Source organism: Numida meleagris, chromosome 14, assembly GCF_002078875.1.
Source record: "Numida meleagris isolate 19003 breed g44 Domestic line chromosome 14, NumMel1.0, whole genome shotgun sequence".
Taxonomy (NCBI): Eukaryota; Metazoa; Chordata; class Aves; order Galliformes; family Numididae; genus Numida; species Numida meleagris.
Window position 1 is genome coordinate 8,412,262 of NC_034422.1, and position 20,278 is coordinate 8,432,539.

A 20,278-nucleotide genomic window follows, 5' to 3' on the forward strand; every position below is an offset into this window, starting at 1 on the left:
GTTATGGCTATTGAAATTATTTTTAAAATCAATGTCTCTGTTCCCTGTCGCCCTAGTACAAGGGAGAGTTCATAATGTATACAGGATCCTTGCAAGGGAGACCGTCTTGGCTACTTGAGCCAGACATAACCATTGGTTGAAATATTTAATCCAACAATTCTAAACTTTGTACAACAGCTGAAATAAGTGTAATTAACTCACAAACCTTCGAAGTAAACTTTAACTTCGGTAACGCGGGACTAGTTCAGTGCCGCTGCTATTGTGCAATGTGTGCTTTCAGTTCTTTTGGCAGGTACTAGTCAGTAAGCAACAGGAATCAGCTCTTTCATCGGAGATGGCCACCTTTTTCTCTGACCTGGTGAGTAAGTGTCACTTTTTCTCGTGTCCCTGACATTTAAAGGGCAAGGTTAACGTAATCCAGATTTCTTAAAGATTATAGGCTCTTTTGGGACAGTGACCATCCTTCTCTTCTGCATTAAAACATCACCAAGAGGATTGGGGCTTGGGGCACGGAAAGGTCTTTTTCATGCAAGAAGATAAAATAAAAACTAACAGAAGTCCTTGCAGTTCCACTGCCTGACAGTGCAATTGTACTTCTGTCTTCTGAATTACTGAAAACTAGTAGGCACTCTGACTGCTTTCCATGACTAATTCTAGAGAAATGAATGGATTAACTGTACGGCAGAAGGCTATGATATACATGACAAGCTGCAAAAGAAATGAGCTTCCTTATTTCATCCATACATTTAATATCATCCATCAAGAGTTACCATAGTCTTAAAAGGGGAAGAAGTTATAATAAGTATTTCTTACTCTATTTCTCAACATCCAGTAAGTATTAAAATTCTTAATTTCTAAATCTATCACAGACACATTAAAAAAAAAAAGACTAATGAGAAGGTGAGTTAACTTGTTTGAATGCTTTAGTTGATTAGCAAGTCCATTGAATCTGAGACAGAGTTTTGAAGGAAATTCTGAATCTTCTGGTCCGTTAGCTTCTTTGTTCTTGTCATGTGATAACTTGGGAAATTCAGCTGTGGGGGAATAAAGTAGCAAGACCTTGAAAGATGGACCTAAGAACTAGAAAAAGGAGGGATCTAAATATCTTCCAAACCATCTTTATACACATTTGCTTTACTTTGTTCCTGCCTGATTGTATTTTATTCCAGCTTTTCTTCATCCAGGCACTGATCTCCAGGAAACTGTGATCTTATGAAGCTCAGGATAGTAGAAGGGGGAATGGCTTTAATCTAAAAGAGGAGAGACTTAGGTTGGATGTTAAGAAGAAATTTTTCACTCAGAGCGTTGAGGCACCAGCACTGCTGCTCAGGGCTGTGGGTGCCCCTGGAGGCACTCAAGGCCGGGTTGGATGGGCCCTGTGCAGCATGATCTGGTGCAGGGCAGCCAGCACACAGCAGGGAGTTGGGGCTGGGTGATCTTTAAGGTCCCCTCCAACCTGAGCCATTCTCGAATTCTATGATTACTATCTGACATGAAAAGAACACAGAGCACAGTGTCTTCTATACAGATCAGTAGTATCACATACCCCAGATAGGTCTGGGTAGTTACATCTTATGTTTTTTTCTTATTTACAGGTACATTTTTCCATTCATCAAAGAATCTGGCATATCTCAGTCCTTATTCCTTAACCAAAGCAATTACTAGCTTCAGAGACAGCAGACCTTGGAGATACTTCAATATGCAGTCGTTAACTTTCATGGTTAAATACAAAGAAAAAGTAAAATATTGAGAAAGGAGAAGTGAAATTATCAATCCAAGTTACAAAGAGTTTTGTGTTAGTGCCATTACAAAGGCTATTCCAAATTATCTTCTCTGTTTAGCTCATGCCTTTCTGAAAGAGGCAAATGTTAAAAGTGTCTTTTCTTTACTATGCTTAAAGATAACAAAGTCAGAAATGAAAGCAGTACATTAAAGTGAAGCTGACAGAGCACTTTATTTTCACTTTGCAGGTTCAGTTCCAGGGCCTATTTCAAATGGTCCTAGTGCTGGGAATTGGTGGTAGCTTCCCATATGGATTCCAGATTTCTGTCATCAACTACCCCTCTGTGGTAAGTAGCCATCTCCCTGAGGCTGAAAACACAAAATGGACACCCTGAGTTCTCCTTTCTCCCATTGATCTCAATTATATTGTAATAGTAACATCAAATATGTAGAGGACTTTTTCTCCTTTAAAGAACAGGTTGGTACTTTCTCTATGAAATAAATTGTTAACCCCTAGTACGCAAGCATGGAAAAGAAGGGCTGGGAGGCTAGGCCTTAATTTAATGCCAAAATCATCTAGATCCTGTGTCACCCAATCCAGAGCTTTTAGAAAGTCACACGCAGTTCAGCTGCTAAAGAAAGACAGGATTGAATGCCTACCTCATGTCATACGTGTATTTAGTACTACAACACCCCATGGTTTGACACGAGAATCATACATAGTTTTTTTTTCTAAAATTGCCTCCTCCAAAAACATTCACTACACAGCTTCTGTTATAAAAGTTTCTTACTCTGACACTTATGGAGAATTCTAAATTCAAATTATTAAAGTATGAATCATAACTGGAAGACCATTTGCAAACACTGTACATCTACGTTCCTTAAGATATCGTGCTTTCTAAGCCAATTTTAAGATTTGGAGGTCTTGCTTTTCAGTTCATCAATCTGTCTGGTCTGCCATGCATGTGATCTCCTCTCCTGTATGCTCCTTACAGGCAAAACATGGCCAAATACACAGTATTACACATTCAGCACCATTACTGTCTTTCACATGTAAATAAAAGATGCTTCTCATTGCTAGGGCCCATAAGTGAGAGAGCCACCTTGCATTAACCTGTCTGAATTTGATTTGTAATTTTACTTCTCCTTCCTCAGCATTTTTCTCCTGATTTAACTGTAAAAGATTAGCCATTCTGCCACTACACCACCAAAGCCTTCCTACAATTCCTAAATTTCATCAAATACAACTTTCTAAAATGGAGAAGAATGCTAACAGCACATTTTCTGTTTTTTAAGCTTACTGATTGACCCTAAGTTGAAGATTTTGCAATGCGATCTCAACTAACCTATTTTACTAAGGAAGCTAATCTCAAAAGAAATCTGGTATTAGGCTAATCTCAAAAGAAATCTGGTATTAAGATAATCTCAAAAGAAATCTAAGCTGGGCTAGAACTGAAGTACAGCAGCCAAATGATATGAAGGAAACCGATACCCGTTATCCAATCACAAATCATTTGATTTTTCAGCACATCAGGAAGTTTATTAATGAAACCTGGATGGAGCGACATGGCTCTCCCCTCCATCCGGAGACAATCATGCTGTTGTGGTCCTTCATTGTGTCTGTCTTTGGGATTGGAGGCTTCCTGGGGAGCCTGTGCTGTGGCTACCTGACTACAAGATACAGGAAGTAAGTGTTTCTAGTAATAGCTCAAGAGTCCAAGTACGTCATGTACAGGGAAACATCAAAGTGAATGAATAACCCTTTTCTTTGTGGTTGCAGCAGCCTGCTTGCAGCCTAAACTGACCATGTGTACTAGCACACCCAGCGCTTTCTAGCAGCAAGATCTGCCAAGCCTTACAAACCCCCAGAAAGGAGCTGAGTCTTCTGCTGTAACATGCTACGTGCAGCTTCTCTAAACACCCGGAAAGCAGTGTGCAGAAGACATTCTCATGTGACAAAGAGCCAGATTTCTACTTACATACCATTTGGGGGGGTTTTATATTTACATTTATATTTACATTATATCAAATATTCATATCTAAACTGTGAACAGAACTGGAAAAATTAATTTCCTGTAACTACATTGTAAAAGATACAGGCAGTGCCAAAACAAATTCTCCAAGAGAAATCTCTGTTCTCGGCAATACATTTTACTGAAAATCATTCCAAAATTATTTTTTCTGTCTGGATGGAGAAAAGATTCCTCACCAGTCTGGTCTGTTCTCAGTGTCTATGTGTAACACCACTAATTTCATTTGCAGAGAAATTGGCAAACTTATCTGCTTGGTGCGATCCATTTAAAGATCTGCTCCACTGGTCCAGAGGCCCCTCATGTGGGTCTCAACAAACCATCTTAGCCTGCCTGCCATTGTGTTCTTTCCTATCAGGTAAGTGCCCCCAAGAAATTTCTTGTGGGACACTGCCTAATCCCACACTCAGAGGGATTCCTATGACTGGAAACAAAAACGAGTTCTCCCATGGATTTTTTAATGTGGGATAACCTGAATCACAGTCTTTTAAACAGAGGATGTCTGTGAGTTCTTAATGTGTGCAAGCGGACTCTTGTCTAGCAAGGATCACGGCAAAACTGAGTGCAAAAGACTTTGACTTGATCCCGAGACAGTGTGCTCAGGAGCATATTAGCCCATGATTCACACAGAGTGCTTTTTGAAGCATGAAGCACACCTCTGAAAAATGCTTTTTTTGCCATCTCCCAGTGCCTCAGATCACATCCATCTGACCGAGAGTGCCTTTAATATGATCTATTCTAAAATGAGAGCCATAGACAGATTATTCAGGGGAAAAAAGTAACATTTTATGTGGAGTTTCTGAGATAAACATTAATGAATTCAAACATAAGGACTGTGAAATTTTAAAGCACCACTTTGACTATACGAAGTCAAAATTCTTTCAGACATTTCTCTAAACAACAGGAATGGTTCCACCATGCTTTGTAACAGAGCAAAAATAGTCAAAAGAGATTCTGCTCTCACACTAAATTCTCATGGCTTGGTATTGTTCTTTGTTTCAGAAAAAAGTGCCAGATCGTCACCAACCTGATCATGTTGGCAGCTGCACTTTTGATGGCCTTCAGTAAAACAGCCAAATCCTTCGAGATGATTCTGGTTGGACGCTTTCTTTATGGCGTTGGTACAGGTATGTGCCCATGACATCGTGCAGAGCATCCTTGCTGTCCCAGGATTTTCTCTTCAAGTATTGCCATTCTTGGGTAATGACTTTAAAGTACCAAGTAAATATACTAGGCCCTTAATAAAAATGAAAGTCATCGTCCCTTTGCAAGAAATTTTAATGCAAATATCAGAGTGAATGGAAACAGTGGAAGACAGGATGGGGTCAGAAATTTCAGCTTTTCTCAATATTTTAACAGTCATCCTCTTTTATCTTAAAGGGTTTTCCCTCAATATACATCCTCAGTACGTCGGAGAGATTTCACCCAAGAAGCTGCGTGGATGTACAAACTCCACAGTTGCTGTTTTTCTGACACTGGGAAAACTCACAGGACAGGTTGTTGGACTTCGGTAAATCCTTGTTTTTCTATTACGTTACACTAGAAGCAGTAGAAATCTTTCTATATCCTAACCCTCTCATCTACTCAGTGACTGAGAAACCCTTTCATCTCCTCCAAAACAGGGCTTATCTCATGCCAGAAGAAAAATTTTAATCAATTTGAGGCAAACATAGTTTTACATTTAGGAGAAAGAAAACCAAATTAGTCATGATCTGATTTCTTCTTCGTGACGCTCCCTCTCCACTAGGGGACTTCCCCTCAGAAATTTACTACAGTAACATGAAAAGTCTTAGCAAGACATTTTGGTCCTGCAGTCAAACAATGGTCTAAACAGTCTCATCAGCTCTTTAGACGTCACACTGAATCCTATGGATCTTTAGAAAGTATTTCAAGATGCCAAAGAAATTCCTAAAAATTGTCAGAAATAAAAAGAGCCAGATTTGTGAAATTTGCCAAATCATCAACACAGATGTTTGCTCCACTGCACTCTTGAACGGAATTTGAGCAATCCTCACCACTCAGAAGAAGTTTCTGAACATTCATAATTTTGTTTCACGTACACTTTCCAGGGAGATTTTAGGAAGCGAAGCTTTGTGGCCATGGTTGTTAGCATCTAGTGGACTGTCAGCATTGGTTCAACTGGTTACTCTCCCATTTTTCCCTGATTCACCATCCTACCTCCTGATCCAGAAGGGTAATGAGGAAGCCTTCAGGAAAGGTAGAGTGCCTAATTTGCCACCTAATTCACGTGATACGGTAGAATGACAGCTTCTGTAGAAGATAAGAAAGCAGAACAGAGCTGTTCAGCACAGTGGTGTGTGCCATGGAGTAATAGCAGAGGTAGATCTAACTAAAACGGCTCAGTTTCCTGAAGCAAAACATCTGCATTAACCTGAGAGTTCACTCAGACTACTTTAGTCAGTTCAGAAAAGAAAGACAGATGCATAACAGCATGCTTAATACATCCCATTTGGATGGTAATTATTTATTTAAAGGAAATGGTTTGGGCGGTCCATTTCTTATAAAAGAAAATGTACATAAATGTTTACTTTGTTTACAATTAAGTCAACTCAGCATTAGAAAGATATGCTATACTGACAACCAGAGGGACAAAATTCTCCTATCTGCCTGTTGACTCAGAATCAACTAGATGACAGAAGCAGACAGCAAACCAGACACCAGCACCTACATCAATGGGTAGGCAGAACAAGGATTTAATGTAATCACTTATGATGGAGATATTCTGGTAGAATAATGCACTCCCCTGTCTCTCCCCAACAGCCATTAGGAAGCTCTGGGGGGAAGGAGACCATCAAGCAGAAATTGATGACATTATGAAGGAGAAGGCTGCAATGACGAGCACCAAAACCTTGCGTGTTCTTGAATTAATAAAAGAGCGATCTTTGCGCTGGCAGCTTTACATTTTGATGACTGTCATGACCACCTTGCAGCTCTGTGGAATCAATGCAGTTGAGTGCTCTCTTTATCCGCAGAACAATAAACAACACTAGGCGGCATTACAAAACCCTCCAAGTTACTATTTCTAACACCAGTTTAGGCTAAGAAACACAGAATAATTTCCATTGGAAGGGACCTTCGGAGTTCATCTGGTCCATCTCCCACTGCTCAGACTAAAGCTACCTTCCAAGGTAGATCAAACTGTTCAAGGTTTGGGCCAGCTGATGTTTGGAGGCCTGGAGATTCCATGAGTTCTCTGGGTCCCTGTTGCAATGTTTGACCATTCTCTCTGTGAAGAATATTTGTATTATATGCAGTTAGAGTCTCCCCTTGCTGTCACTTGTGTCCATTGCCTCTCATTCCTTCTCTGTGCACCTCTTAGAAGAGTCTGGCTCCATCTTCCATATACTCATCTGCAATTAGATCCCACCTTCTCTTCTCCAGGGTGAAGAAACCTCAGCCTCTCCTCAAATGTAATGTGCCCCTGTCCCTTAAGCACTCTGGTGGTACTCAGACCTGATCCAGTTTTTCAGTGTCTTTATTGCAGTGAGGGCCCCAAAACTTGACACAGTCCTCCTGACTTTGGTGCCACACAGGGAGGAATGACCAAGTCCCCCAAGGTGTTGGCTATGCTTTTACTAACATAGACAGATACAGTAATCCTTCACTCCTGAAAGGGCACAATCCACATCCATACTAATGTTCCAGCTTCACTAAGAGAGACCAACAGTGGTGTGCATCACAATTGCGAAGCTTTTCTTCACAGGTGCATTTCCTCTCTGCATTTTTCAGATATACTTCTATTCTTTTGAAGTATTCCATACAGCCAAGTTTGAAGAATATCTTATCCCATACGTGTCCCTGGGAGTTGGGCTATGTGAATGCCTATCTTCGATATTGTGTGTAAGTCTTTGGAGACTGGAGTTTGAAGGAAAAACGTAATGTGGTCAACTGTGCTTTTCCTTTCTTATAACTGGGCTCAGGGAAGATTTGCATAACCTAAGACACATCTTCCTGTTTCTGTAAAACCACATGAAGGATGAAAGGCAGCTCTTTTCCATGATATCTTTAGAATCATTCTTATTCTGTAAAAATATTTTCTCATTCTGGTACAACGAGTAACCAATAAAGGAGAAGGCATGAGCAGAACACGAGAGTCAGGGGCACAGCTCCAAAGGAGCAGGAGTCTAGATTAGCTGCATCTGATGATTGGGATTAGATGAGAGTACATATGCATGTACAATTTGATATAAACCAACATGCAAGAAAGAAAACTGCCTAAAAACAGTCTAGACAAGACTAATAAATAACAGCTTTGAAGCTAATAAATTCATCTGGAATTAAGAGTCTCTCAGGTGACACAGATTTCTGACTATTATTCAGATAAGGCTTATGAGAATGACACACATAGAGGGCAGGATTTTTTTCACTTGAGAACTGAGATTTATTACACATTTTCTGCCTTTCAGAGCACCCTTATTGAGCGATTTGGGAGGAAGGTGCTGCTCTGGGGGGGATATACACTGATGTGTTCTGTGCTAGCACTCCTTACCACGACCCTGTCGCTGCAGGTAAAGATATAGCAATCTTCCGGCTACTTGCCCAGCATCAACCCACCTTTCTGGTCCTGCCTGAGTATGAATAAGTACATAAATTTGAGTCAGTGGAAGAAAAAGAGCTCTGTTATTCTCATGTATCTAACCATTTGATATCACTGGTTTCTCACTTTCAGCACCAGTTCTTCTGGCTGCACTACTTCAGTGTTATCTTGATCTTCCTATTCGTTTTCTTCTATGGAATTGGACCATGTGAGTAAGAGGGAACATTTTGTATCATATTGGCTGGCAACACAACTGGCAGGGAAAGAACAGACTCGTCCCGTGATAAAAGTCTGGAAAGAAAGGAGGAAAGGGTAGATTGGTACAAGTGGGAGAAAGAAAAAGGACACAAACACCTCATTTTTTTTTTTTTTTTGCTAATCCCAGTACCCTAATAATCTAAAATAGACTATCACTTTCTCCAGAAGGTTTAAGAAAGAAACTTCAGAATACTTTTAAAAATACTCAGCCAAAAATAGGATTCCAGGCATTGCCAGGTGAAGGGTAGTAGCCAACCCTTCATTAACTCAGTGAGTTAAGCTTTATACCTATCAACATACTTCAGGTAGAAATGACTACAGGAGCCATAAGAGGCATTAGCAAGGGCTACCAATGCAATACAGAACTGGCACCAGGAAAAGGATTCCAGCATGTACAAGGGAAACCTGAAGTCCTAAATTAGCACCTGTAGTACCTTTCTGGAATCAAGGCCTTTCAGCCTCATAGCAGAAGCCATCTGCCAGCAGGCCATATGTTCTGCCTGACATTTCCTACCATTGCCTCTGCAAGGATCTTCAGCAGGAGCAAGGTGCACTGAGGAATGAAGGAAACAAGTCTACCTTGCTTGTGCTCTGCTTTTCTTTTTCAGCTGGAGCCACTATAACTATCATGGTTGAAATCTTCAGCCAGTCATTCCGACCATCAGCCTTTCTGGTTGTTGGCTGCATCAACTGGATGGGACTGTTTGTACTTGGGATGATTTTTCCATTGATTGTTGTAAGTCACTAACAGGATTCCTCCCTCTAGGTTAATCTACTTCTGAAAGCTGACAGGGAGTTAAATTATAGCATAAATTGCAATGATAAGCAAAGCTTAGAGCTCTGTCTGAACACCAAGCCTGCTCAGGAATATCCCGGGCCTCTCAGAGAAGCAGCAGCTATACTCAGATCAAACACGGCCAGTGGAAACTCCTGGTGTGAAACTCATTTTGGTTTGTCTATTGAACAAACCTTTGAATTTCCATTAGTAAGACACAGGCCCACACCCAAGGGCAAAGAAATATAAATGAGATTCTTATTTTCCTTACAGTGTTTCTCATTTCTGCTTGCAGGATAACCTTGGTCCCTTCTGCTTCCTTATCTTTTTGGGAATCCTTGCTTTATCAGCAACTTTCATCTACCTGTACCTCCCTGAGACCAAGGGAAAGTCAATCATGGAAATAAAGGCAGAGTTCAACAAGCTGAATTTTGGAAAAAAGGAAATCTCAGTTACAGAAAATAACTTCCCTAAGGAACAGTTGTTCAGCACCAAACTCTGAATGTTCAAAGGAGAAATCTGTGTCCTTTAGAAAAGACAGAAAACAATGTTGCAATAAAAATAAAAAGGTATCATTAAAAATAGAATGCAAGGTCTTCCATGTTTCCTTTTTTCTTTCTTTCAATACAGATATGAAATTCATTACGCTAGAGTTTTATTTCTTGCTGATATCAAAACATTTTAAAGAAAATGTTGTCACTTAGCTTTAAGATCTACTGGATATAAATATTTTTAATTAAAAAAATTAAATTTAAAAAACTCACCTTTTTTCCTAATGCATTTTATAGTTCTAAACTATTTTGCAAGGGGTGCACAGGGCCCAGTCCTGCTCCAGGATCATACATACACGCTGCCCTCACAGCTCTGGAGCTGTGACCATGGGTTTAGCTGGTATCCCTTGCTCCTAGGGCTCCTGTCCAATGCCACAGACACCTGAACAAAAAGTTATTAAGCTTTCCTAGGTGAGACTCTTTAGTTTTAAGCACCTCAGTGTGAGGAAACTGCTGACAAATAGTTCAGAAAAGAGTATCTAGAAATACTTTCAACCAAATAATTTAAGGAGACAAATGGAAGGAAGGAAAGCTTAAGCAGGCTAAGTGTTCATTGGTCGTGAGACAGGAATAAAATAGCAGTCAATAATAAAATAAAATAATTGACTCATAGGCTGATAGAGGAAAAGCTGGAGATGGAATGGGAATCTGAGGAGAGAACATCCTAGCAGCTCCAGGCAGGGAGAAGGGCTGGCTGAACTGTTATTGTTGTATGTAAAAGAGCTTCAGTGGTTCCTATAAAACAAAGCACACTCTCCAGACTTCTGTGGCATCTCAGGGTCTGGTTTCCAGGCTAGTACATCAGCTTCTGGGAATTACATCAGACGTTTTCAGAAAAGAGTTTGTTTTGGAAATGTTTTCCTTGTTACATAACCAAGCTGCAAATAACGAGAGATTATTGTACCCAGTAGAAAAAAACAGGTTGTGAAGTTCATTATGAATACGGCCTAAGTTTTTCCAGGTGACCACTAACAACTGTAGTACGATTTGTGACTAAATGCTTTGGATCATACCACCTGCTTTCAACAAATCACTGGAGAAGAGATTCATGAATATTGCAGAAATCAGTTCCTCTCCTTACGGATGGAGCTGTCACTTCAGTTTGTTTCTAATGCTTTGACACAGGATACATGCCCAGCAAAGTTATTTTTGGATTTTTCAGTATTTTTGTTATTTTCACAATGTTTCGGATGAAGGAGAGCCTATCCACTAACACAGACAAGGGATGAATTAATAGCACATTTGTAACAGTTCTGTCACAGCTCATGGAAGGTTTCCATGATATATACTGCTGGGGATTTTCTGTTACGGTCTACTCCCAGAACTCACAACATGGGAATGCTGCCCTTCACGAGTGCCCGAGAAGCTCTTTGAACATCCGTGTGAGGGGAGGAAGGTTTTGCCAGGTGCCACCTTCTCCTCTGTCGGGGACCAGTGGAGGTTCTACCCAGACAGACGTTTCAGTAATGGGCCGTGGTGGGATGGCTAATGGCACTGACCTTTCTCTGACCAGTGAGAAGTTGGTTGCTTTGTGGTTACAGGTTTCAAAAGCCAGTTATGTGGCTGGATCTTCTCATCAAATTGACTTGCTTCAGAGACAGAAAGCCAACAGATTTGAAGAAGAATGATTGTACTGAGTCTCTTCCAGGCAGATTGTTTGACATCTAATAAAGCATTCCTCTTTCTCTGAGGCCAGTAGCAGAACTCAGCACAGTCAGCCTATCTCATTAAACATGCAGGAAATCAATCTCTGCCATATTTGACTGAAGTTAGCTATCTCAGAATAGTCAGAAGAATGCTTTAGGCTTGTATAAGCCTGTTTTCCAAAGAAAAGAGGATAAACCACAAATGGAGATTTATTTTTTTTTCCCTCAGCACATAGAATCACAGAATCACAGAAGGATCACATGCAAGAGCATAGTGGACTACTTCTGCAAAGTGAATGTGTTCTACCTCTCTTCAAAAAAAGAAAAAATGTTTTTATAAATCATCAATCTAGCAAACAAGTACTTGCTGTTTGGGGGAGGGGGGTTGTCAGCTGGCAGTTCTTGCATAACAGCCCCTGAATATAAAGCTAGAAGCCAGGGCTGGGATGCAGCTGGAGCAGGTTTGTGCAGCAGGGTGGAAGGGACATGGAATGGGATTTAGGAATATACAGGGAACAACAAAAATTTTTTTTGAAGAGGACACGCAAACTCCTTCGTGACAAAGGAGACAATAGGAAAGGGAGAGAGTCTAGCAGTTATGGCAGAGAGAAGGAAAGGATTAGGGTGGGCTGGAATGCTGAGCTTTCCTCTCACGGGAAATGGCACCATTTGAAAAAATCCTGGTTTTTTTTAAATTTTTTTTTTACATTACCAAAATGCTCTAAGGAGAAAATAAATGGTGATTAATATTTCAGTTTGACTTATTTTCTAACAATAACCCCTTCTGAGACAGGTGTTTGAAGGCATGTGCACACAGACATTTGGCACACAGCTCGCTGAGATGCAGGGTGTCCGGCTGGGAGAGCTGGGCTGAGGAATTGGTACCTCAGCAGGATCCCCTGTGTTCATCTGCTGTGCTCTGATGTACCTTGCACCCAAACAAGCTGTAAATGACAGCCAAGACTAATTACCCAGACAACCCCTGGTACTGGGGCTAGCTTGTTTTAGCAAGAGGGTTAATTGCTGCTGAGTTCCAGCGATGCGCTGCTAATAAACGTGGGTAATAACAGAAGCCAGATGGATGCCAAAGGAACTGATCCCTGGATTCCCCAGTGCGTGGACCTGACACTATGTGTTAGCAGCAGGGAAGACCGCAGGCTGCTCGTTAATGTTAACATAGATACTTTCTTCCAGTTTTCCTGCTATCAAGAACAAAAGTAGGATTGAGCTGTATTTTGTTTAATGAGGGGAATGTTGATCTAGACCTCGTCTGTGTCAGTTCACATTTACTCAGCAGGGGAGACTGCAGCAGGAGCCAGTGAGGTGCAAAATCTCTCTGGAATGTGAGGTTGGAGCAATGTGATTGCCAACCTCCAGTGGCATTCACTCTTCCCACACAGGCAGGGAGAGCCTGCAGGCTTGGAGGGATTCTGGGTGTACTGCAGGTCACCAGGCTTCTGGAGTACCCAACATTCCCACCCAAAACTCAAAGTCAGTAAAGACAATGCCACAAGGTTCTCTTTCCAACAGTGTACTTGGGCAGAGCATCCAGAACCCACATTCCAGTATGTGCTTGGGCACAGCAGGGCTGATGGCTGCAATTATCTACAGTGGCCAGTGTTCACTGCAAGATCACCAACTTGCCAGACCCTGAGCATTTCCGTGATTCACCCCTCTGGAGCAAATACCTTTGTGTGCCTCCTGCCCTATTTTCAGCAGTGTGCTTACACAGCAAACTTCAAACCACCCATGGTTTTTGGGGTTTTGTTGTTTTTTCTTTCATGGGGGTCCTAGGATTCACGCATGTTTGAGTACAAAAGGCGAATTTCCGCTGCCAGCCAGAGGCAGCTGCTCATGCCTGGGAGGAGCAGCTCAGCGCATGAGGTGCATCTTTCCCCCACAATTATCTCTACCCAGCTGGAGCATGACTCCTGAGCCTAAATAGCACAGTGTCCTTCTTTGGGCCCTTATCACAGCAGTGAATGTCTTGGAAAAGAATTCAAATCTATATACTAAGGTACCAACATGTGAAAGCCTTGGATGTGGTAAGCAAGACTGGAAGGAGAAAGTCTTCAACAAAAAGACAGAAGGCATAGAAGGATCTGGGCTGCAAGGTAACTTAATAAGAGCAAGAGTTAAAGTATTTGCTTTCTTGAAAGTAGTAAAAAGCATCTACAAGTACTTGGGACAGTTCTTCTTAATTATTTTATGAGCTGCTAGTCCTTTTAGCTAGGAGAACAGCCATTCTGCAATAAATGGAAGAACAGTGATGACAGTCCACATCTCCAAACGACATACCATGGGAATGTGGCTGTACTTGAAACATTCTCATCTTTGTGACTTACAGAAAGATACTTCTGAGGTCTGAGAGTGCCAAGAAGCATAGACAGGAGAAGTTCAAAAGCACACATGATAGGCATGCATCCATTTTCCTAGCAGTTCAGGTACACAAATATCTCCTGGGGTTTTCACAGCTTTTCCAAATGTGGCAAAGGAGGATAATACTCTTTTTCTTCCAACAGTACCTAGAAATACAGATCACCCCTGACCAGGGGATGTCCTTCAGTAGCTCCACAGACCTTTGTGCTATATAGTTCCTTTACAGCACTGGGAAGACAGGAGAGCAGGAGAACAAAGTCTACTCCAAATTGCTTAGTTACTTGCTGAACAAACAGCTGAAAACACCATCTGACAGGTGAGCTCATACAACTACTTGGCTGACATGACCTTACACAGGTTGCCAAACCTATTAATCCCAAGCTTGTATTCCGGTGTTTTTCTGTTAACATTCTGCTTGAAGATGTTAATGCCCAGCGAGTAGAGCAACGCTCCAGTTAAAAAGAGGAAAGGAGCAGCTGCATGAGCTGCCAAGTCCAAAAGCTGTAAAATCTGTCGTGATTAAAATGATGGAGGCTCAGTCACTATATGTACCACAAATCTCATGTGTGCACAAGCCCAAGTACAGATACAGTAACTTCATGTTGTTAAATTTATGATTTGAGTAATACGTACCAATACCTCCCCACTGTCTGTCAAAAAGCTTTGATTTAGATAGAAGCATTTCTAGTGCTTCTCCTGAATGTGTACACCAGTCTGCTCCAGAACTGACTTTGTGTTTTAAATAGAGCATCCTGAAATTGCCTTAAAACAAGAAGCAGAAAAACACTAACAGCTCCAGAATGCAAGTAGACAAGGCATTTTGGGGGGAGCGACACCTGAAAGCACCTTGCAGAATCTGCAGTAGGAAGCATATAACTTGCAGAGAGGTGGTGCAGCTCTGAGAAGTACAGAGCTCGGGGGGACAGTTTACAGCACGACCACGTGTCCTGCTGCACGAAGACCTGGCCAGCCTGCAGCACTCTTCTCTCAGCAGCTAACAGCATCTGTCTTCTCCTTCAGAATTTGTCAGCTTCTTTCAGATCAGTGCTGGCAACATGGGCTGGAACAACACCACCTTTGCTTGAGGTGTTCTGAGGTGGTGACAGCTTATTCTTCAACACTCACCATGATTTTTGAATACTGAAGTCTCTAGTTATCTGCGGTTGGCACAAATGTAAAAACCAGCAGAGCTACATGCTGCTGTTCTAACACCTTGCCTGCTGCCTAAATTAAAGTAGAGCTCCAGTGGGAACCTGTACACTTGAGAATCTTGTGTTTTTGTGGAAAGGCCCATGGCTGAGATGAGAGGGCGCTTTCTCAAATATTCTTAATAGAAGCTTCCTTTTAAAACAATGCAGTCTTCTGTTTGAACTCTCCACATAGATATGCCTTTCCTCTGTTCGTGCTGGGCAGCCTGGCCAAGTTTAAACAGATCTATCTTCACCTGATTTCAAAATGTATTTTAATGTAAGTCAAGATGTGGCTATCAATGCGGCATAAGGGCCTCCCTTCACAAGGAGGAAGAAAGGATTGCCTTTTATTTAACATGGCTGGACTGCAGCCCAGGTCCACCTTAGATGTAACTACGTGGACATCTAGCTGCTTAGCAGAAACACTTGTGCTGCTAGTGTGTCTCAGAGCTCAGAACAGGCAGAGGGAGTGAGTGGAAAATCCCACTGTCCACTGTTCCGCCCTCCCCTTTTCACCCACAGAACAATTTGCAATGACATGAAGATTAGAGCACAGCTCAACATGAGGGAGACGCACAGTGAGCCATTCCCAGATGTCAAAGTGGTGAATTATGAAAGGAAGATTTCCATATAAACATTTATTATTCAAGCCCTAGGTCAGATAATATAATTTGCTTCCAAAGTAAAACAGATTGAATACAGATTTGTTTCCTGAATCTCTTTTAAAAACAACAATATTATTTAAAAAAAATCACAATACACCTGATTTCTATTTATTTTTTTCTGGAACTACAACCCCATCTCACCCCTATTTTAAACTCAATTGTGAACATCCTGTTTTGTCCCTATCACAGCTTTGCTTTGCAGCCAACAGTTTCTAAATAAAAGCCTGTGCCTCAACCTGCAAGAAGAGGTTTCTGGGGATAACATATGGAAACCTGTCCGTGAATCAAAGCAGCACAACCAATGAAGCAAGGTGCTACCTCAAATCTAAATACAATGTATCCTACAAAATATTGCTCATTCCTACTTAAAGCCTTGCAGAGCTGAACATGGAGGAAGGAAGGCATGATGCCAGGTAGGTAGTCTTTGGCAGATTTGCTCTTGGACAGTGGTTTACGTAGCCCCCAAATGCAGCAGTCCCCGAGCTGGGGAGGCAGCTCCCTTCTCCAGAAAGCAGTCTGCATTCTTCACAGAGCCATCAGCTCCAAGAATGCCACCTCTGTCTTCTGATACTCTCTTGGCTCCTTCTCCCTGGTCCAATTGCTCATGCTCTGCTCCAATAGCTCTGCTTTTGATTGCCATGAAGTCAAGCATGTACAAGTGCAACCAGAGATTTCCCCAGCCCTTCTCTTTGCAGTCGGTCTCCAGGAAAGACTTCAGCCTGCCCAAAATCTTTTCGGAAGTCTTTCTGCTCTAGACTCCTTCTGAGTGGGGAAATGGCCTCAAGTTGCACCAGGGGAGATTTAGGCCGGACATTAGGAAATTCTACTTTTCTGAAAGAGTGGTCAGGCGCTGGAATGGGCTGCCCAGGGAGGTGGTGGAGTCACCATCCCTGGAGGTGTTCAAGAAACGTTTAGATGTTGTGTTGAGAGACATGGTTTAGTGGGGTTATTGGTGGTAGGTGGATGGTTGGACTGGATGGTTGGTCTTTTCCAACCGAGCTAATTCTATGATCCTACGATTCTATGAGTTACTTTCAGAGCATCCAAACACTGAACTGTGTGGCAACTCTGAGGCAAAGTACCATCAACGCCACCTCTACTTGTTAATAATCTTGCTTTATACTCTCTAATAAGGAATGTAAAAGCCTTTTCTTTTGTGAATGTAGCACATCATCAGAAAGATGTCTGGTACATAGCTGCAAAATATTTTACCTTTCAGCTTCCTTCATCTTCAGAAGCCATGAAAATACTGACTAAGAGTCAAGGGGATAAAACAGCATGAAACTGCAGGTGTCTCTCCATTATGTGAGCAACATGAGCCAGGCTGCTGCGTGACAGACCGTGCCGCTTCAATAACATCCTCCATTCTTTGTTCGGGGCTGTGTGTGCTCACATGTGCAATGCAGATGTATGGTCAAGCTTTCTAGCAGCTGCAGTAAAACTTTATTAAAAGTTCATGGGTCTGATTCCAGCCTGGAAATCGTCCGTGCAGAGCGGGCTCTGGCCCTGATTCCCCTCTGCCTTCCCGTGAGTCACTCCGAGCAGCTCAGGCAGTGCCGGGTGCCCTCCGCAGCCTACGTGCGCCGCATCACAGCATCACAGGGCGCAGCGGCAGGCTCGGCTCAGGCTGCCTCTCACCGCCCAATGGACTCACACCGTGTCATTTCTAGGCAAAAAAAAAAAAAAAAAAAAAACCTTTCTGCTTTTTTTTCCAATAGAAAAATATGGTATGACGATGGAAATGAAGAGTTAGAGATCACTTTCAGTTTGACCGAAGAACATCAGAGAATAATTACCATGCTCACAAGTCGAGTTTTCCCTCACATCGTGTTAAAGTTATACACACAGTTAAAAAAAAAAATGCACAAATCACTTGATTTTTCAAAAGGAAAAAAATCCCTCATGCATCAATCAGGGCTAATCTCCCCGTTTCCGCAGCAGAGCCCCGGGAGCGGCAGCCCCACACGTGCGCGTTACGGGCTGAGTGCGAGCCGCCCGGAGCAGCAGGGCCCAACTCCAGGGTGCAGCCAATAACGCGCGCTCAAAATACACTCGACATCGTAACACTGAGAAGGAATAACGGCGAAAAGCGGGAGCCGCGCTCCGGCCAGCCCCTGGCGCGGGGGGGCTGCTGCCCGTCTCTGCCCGGTGCGCGGCTCTGCGGAGGGCACCTCCCCCTCCCCGCCCCGCGGGGCGCGGTCCCTTTAAGGCCGGCGCGGCGCAGCCCCGCGCGCACTGCAAGCACCGCCACCGTCACCGCTCGCAGCGCGTCCGCTCCTCTCTGCTCGCAGCCCCACGCCGCCGCCATGCCTATGTTCACCATCCACACCAACGTCTGCAAGGACGCCGTGCCCGACAGCCTGCTGGGCGAGCTCACCCAGCAGCTGGCCAAGGCCACCGGCAAGCCCGCGCAGGTGAGGCCGGGGGGCGGGCGGGGTGCGAGGCGCGGGGCCGCTCCCCGGGGTCCGCGTGGGCGATGCGTGCCGGGGGGGAGCGCTGCGTGCGGGGCCGGGAGCCGCCAGCCGAGCGCTGCGGGTCGAGCTGTCGCGACCCGGGCAATCACGGCCCGGCAGTAGTGCCCTGCCCCGCGGCGATGGGCCGCGCTGGGAGCTGCGGCCCTGGCCCGGCCCTCCGGCCTCCATCTCCGCCGCGTGGCTGCGGTGCAAACGCAGCCTTCGCTCCCGGGACTCGGAGCCCGGCTCGGGGGTGGTTGCGGCCCGCGCTGTGCTCCCCCCCCCTCCCCCCCAACCTCAGGGGAACGTGGAGGGCGGTCCCTGAGCCCGGCACGGCGCGCAATTGTGTAATGCTCAGTGCTGTTAAATCTGGTACCTACAGCGAAGAGAGAGATGTGGATTATCCTCGGCCTGCTTTTTTTTATTGCAGTACATAGCTGTGCACATCGTACCTGATCAGATGATGTCCTTCGGCGGCTCCACGGATCCCTGCGCTCTCTGCAGCCTCTACAGCATCGGCAAAATCGGAGGGCAGCAGAACAAGACCTACACCAAGCTCCTGTGCGATATGATCGCGAAGCACTTGCATGTATCTGCAGACAGGTAGGGCTGGGATGCGATCCCTTTCATCTGTTGCTCTGAAGCTGCTTTGGAAACTTCATTTGGAAATGTAAAAAGCCAGGAATAAGTGCTTAGAAGAATACAAAGTAATCTCTTGCAGCGCTTCATGTCCAGTTAAAAGTTTGTTGCCTGCATCTTTCTCTTGAGAGTTCCTGATGGGTAAATGGCTTCCCATAGGGAAGAATACCTGAGCATTGGCAAGTGGTAGAGCTCACAGTGCAGATTCATTCACTCCTGGGGTGTGATGTTTCCTCATGGCCTGAAAGCACAAGGGAGGAGCAGTAGCAGGCTGGAGCTCACAGGCAAGTAGGAACTAGCAGGCCGCACACAGCTCCCTCGTGCACTGGCAGAGCTCTGGGGAGTGCCCGCATGCAGCAGTGACAGGCAGGAGAACCAGCGTGCTGCTACTCACATCCCCATGTTGGAAGGAAGAACCACGGGGCCAGTGTACAGGGCCCACTGCACTGAGTGTTGGTCTGGTGCACGAGACTGCAGCGCTCTGAAACAAGAGGTTGGTCTCTGGAATTCTGGATGGGCTGCTACACAAAAAGTGCTTGAGTTGCTCTCAACTGAAGAAGAGCTTGTATTTGATAGAAAGTGCAGTACCAGAGGCTCCAGGGATATCAGCTGATGGAGGCTCAGTCACACACGTTAACCAGGTTTCAGTAAAAACTTGTTTCTGGGAGGCAGGAGGCACTCTACCCTGTCCTGTAGCCTTGTCTCACTCATTGCTCACACAAACCAGTTAATAAGAGTCCTTTTTTTTGTGTATTCCTATGCCTTTTCTGCAGGGTGTACATCAACTACTTCGACATAAATGCTGCCAATGTGGGCTGGAACGGTTCCACCTTCGCATAGAGCTCTCTTTCCCGTGCCCAGAGGCTGCTCCCAGATGTCCCCTCGTGCTGCTGTTAGAGACCACCGCACAGATGGCTCTGTGCTATGTTGTGTTCACTCACAGATGGATGGCTCCTTGTTAGTGTGTTTCAATACTGCTGCTTCAACATTCCTCTGTTTTCTCTGTGTAGAAAACAAATAAAGATTTAGAAATAAGCCGTCTGGTGTGGGCTCCAGTTGGGGATGGGTGATTGTTGTGGTTGTTAAAACGAATGGAGGTGGGTTTGTTTCCACGTGTAGGACCTGACGCACCACAGCAGTTACACTGTGTGGCAGGAGTGGCAGTACCACAGGGCCGTTTTTACCTCACTGCGCTCCACGGGTGCGCTTAGGCCTCTTTGTTGCTCTAGACATCCTTAGGCCGTCCTGCCGTCAGCGCCGCGCTGTCGGAGGCCGGGCCCGCGGCCTCGAGGTTCCCTTCAGCCGCCATAATAGTTCCCGCCTCCGCTCGGCGCCATGTCGACTCCACCCTCCCCTCGGCCGCCATCTTGGCTCCACCTCCCCTGAGGGCGCGGGCTGTCCCAACCCCTCAG

At 44.2% G+C, this 20,278-nt stretch overlaps 2 protein-coding genes and 1 long non-coding RNA gene across 3 annotated transcripts; 2 read left to right on the top strand and 1 right to left on the bottom strand.

Moving 5' to 3' along the window:
* LOC110406496 (solute carrier family 2, facilitated glucose transporter member 11-like) lies at positions 335 to 9,845 on the top strand. Its single transcript, XM_021413073.1, has 12 exons — positions 335 to 358; positions 1,926 to 2,069; positions 3,249 to 3,409; positions 4,755 to 4,879; positions 5,133 to 5,262; positions 5,822 to 5,970; positions 6,534 to 6,721; positions 7,503 to 7,613; positions 8,180 to 8,281; positions 8,443 to 8,518; positions 9,177 to 9,304; positions 9,639 to 9,845. The coding sequence occupies exons 1-12, from the start codon at positions 335 to 337 to the stop codon at positions 9,843 to 9,845; spliced, it is 1,545 nt and encodes a 514-aa protein (XP_021268748.1).
* MIF (macrophage migration inhibitory factor (glycosylation-inhibiting factor)) lies at positions 17,984 to 19,901 on the top strand. The gene is made up of 3 exons (XM_021412472.1): positions 17,984 to 18,188; positions 18,658 to 18,830; positions 19,640 to 19,901. The coding sequence occupies exons 1-3, from the start codon at positions 18,081 to 18,083 to the stop codon at positions 19,704 to 19,706; spliced, it is 348 nt and encodes a 115-aa protein (XP_021268147.1). The 5' UTR covers positions 17,984 to 18,080; the 3' UTR covers positions 19,707 to 19,901.
* LOC110406246 lies at positions 18,628 to 20,244 on the bottom strand. Its single transcript, XR_002443364.1, has 2 exons — positions 20,051 to 20,244; positions 18,628 to 19,868 (listed from the first exon to the last, which is right to left on the bottom strand). It is a non-coding gene; the product is annotated as an uncharacterized LOC110406246 (long non-coding RNA).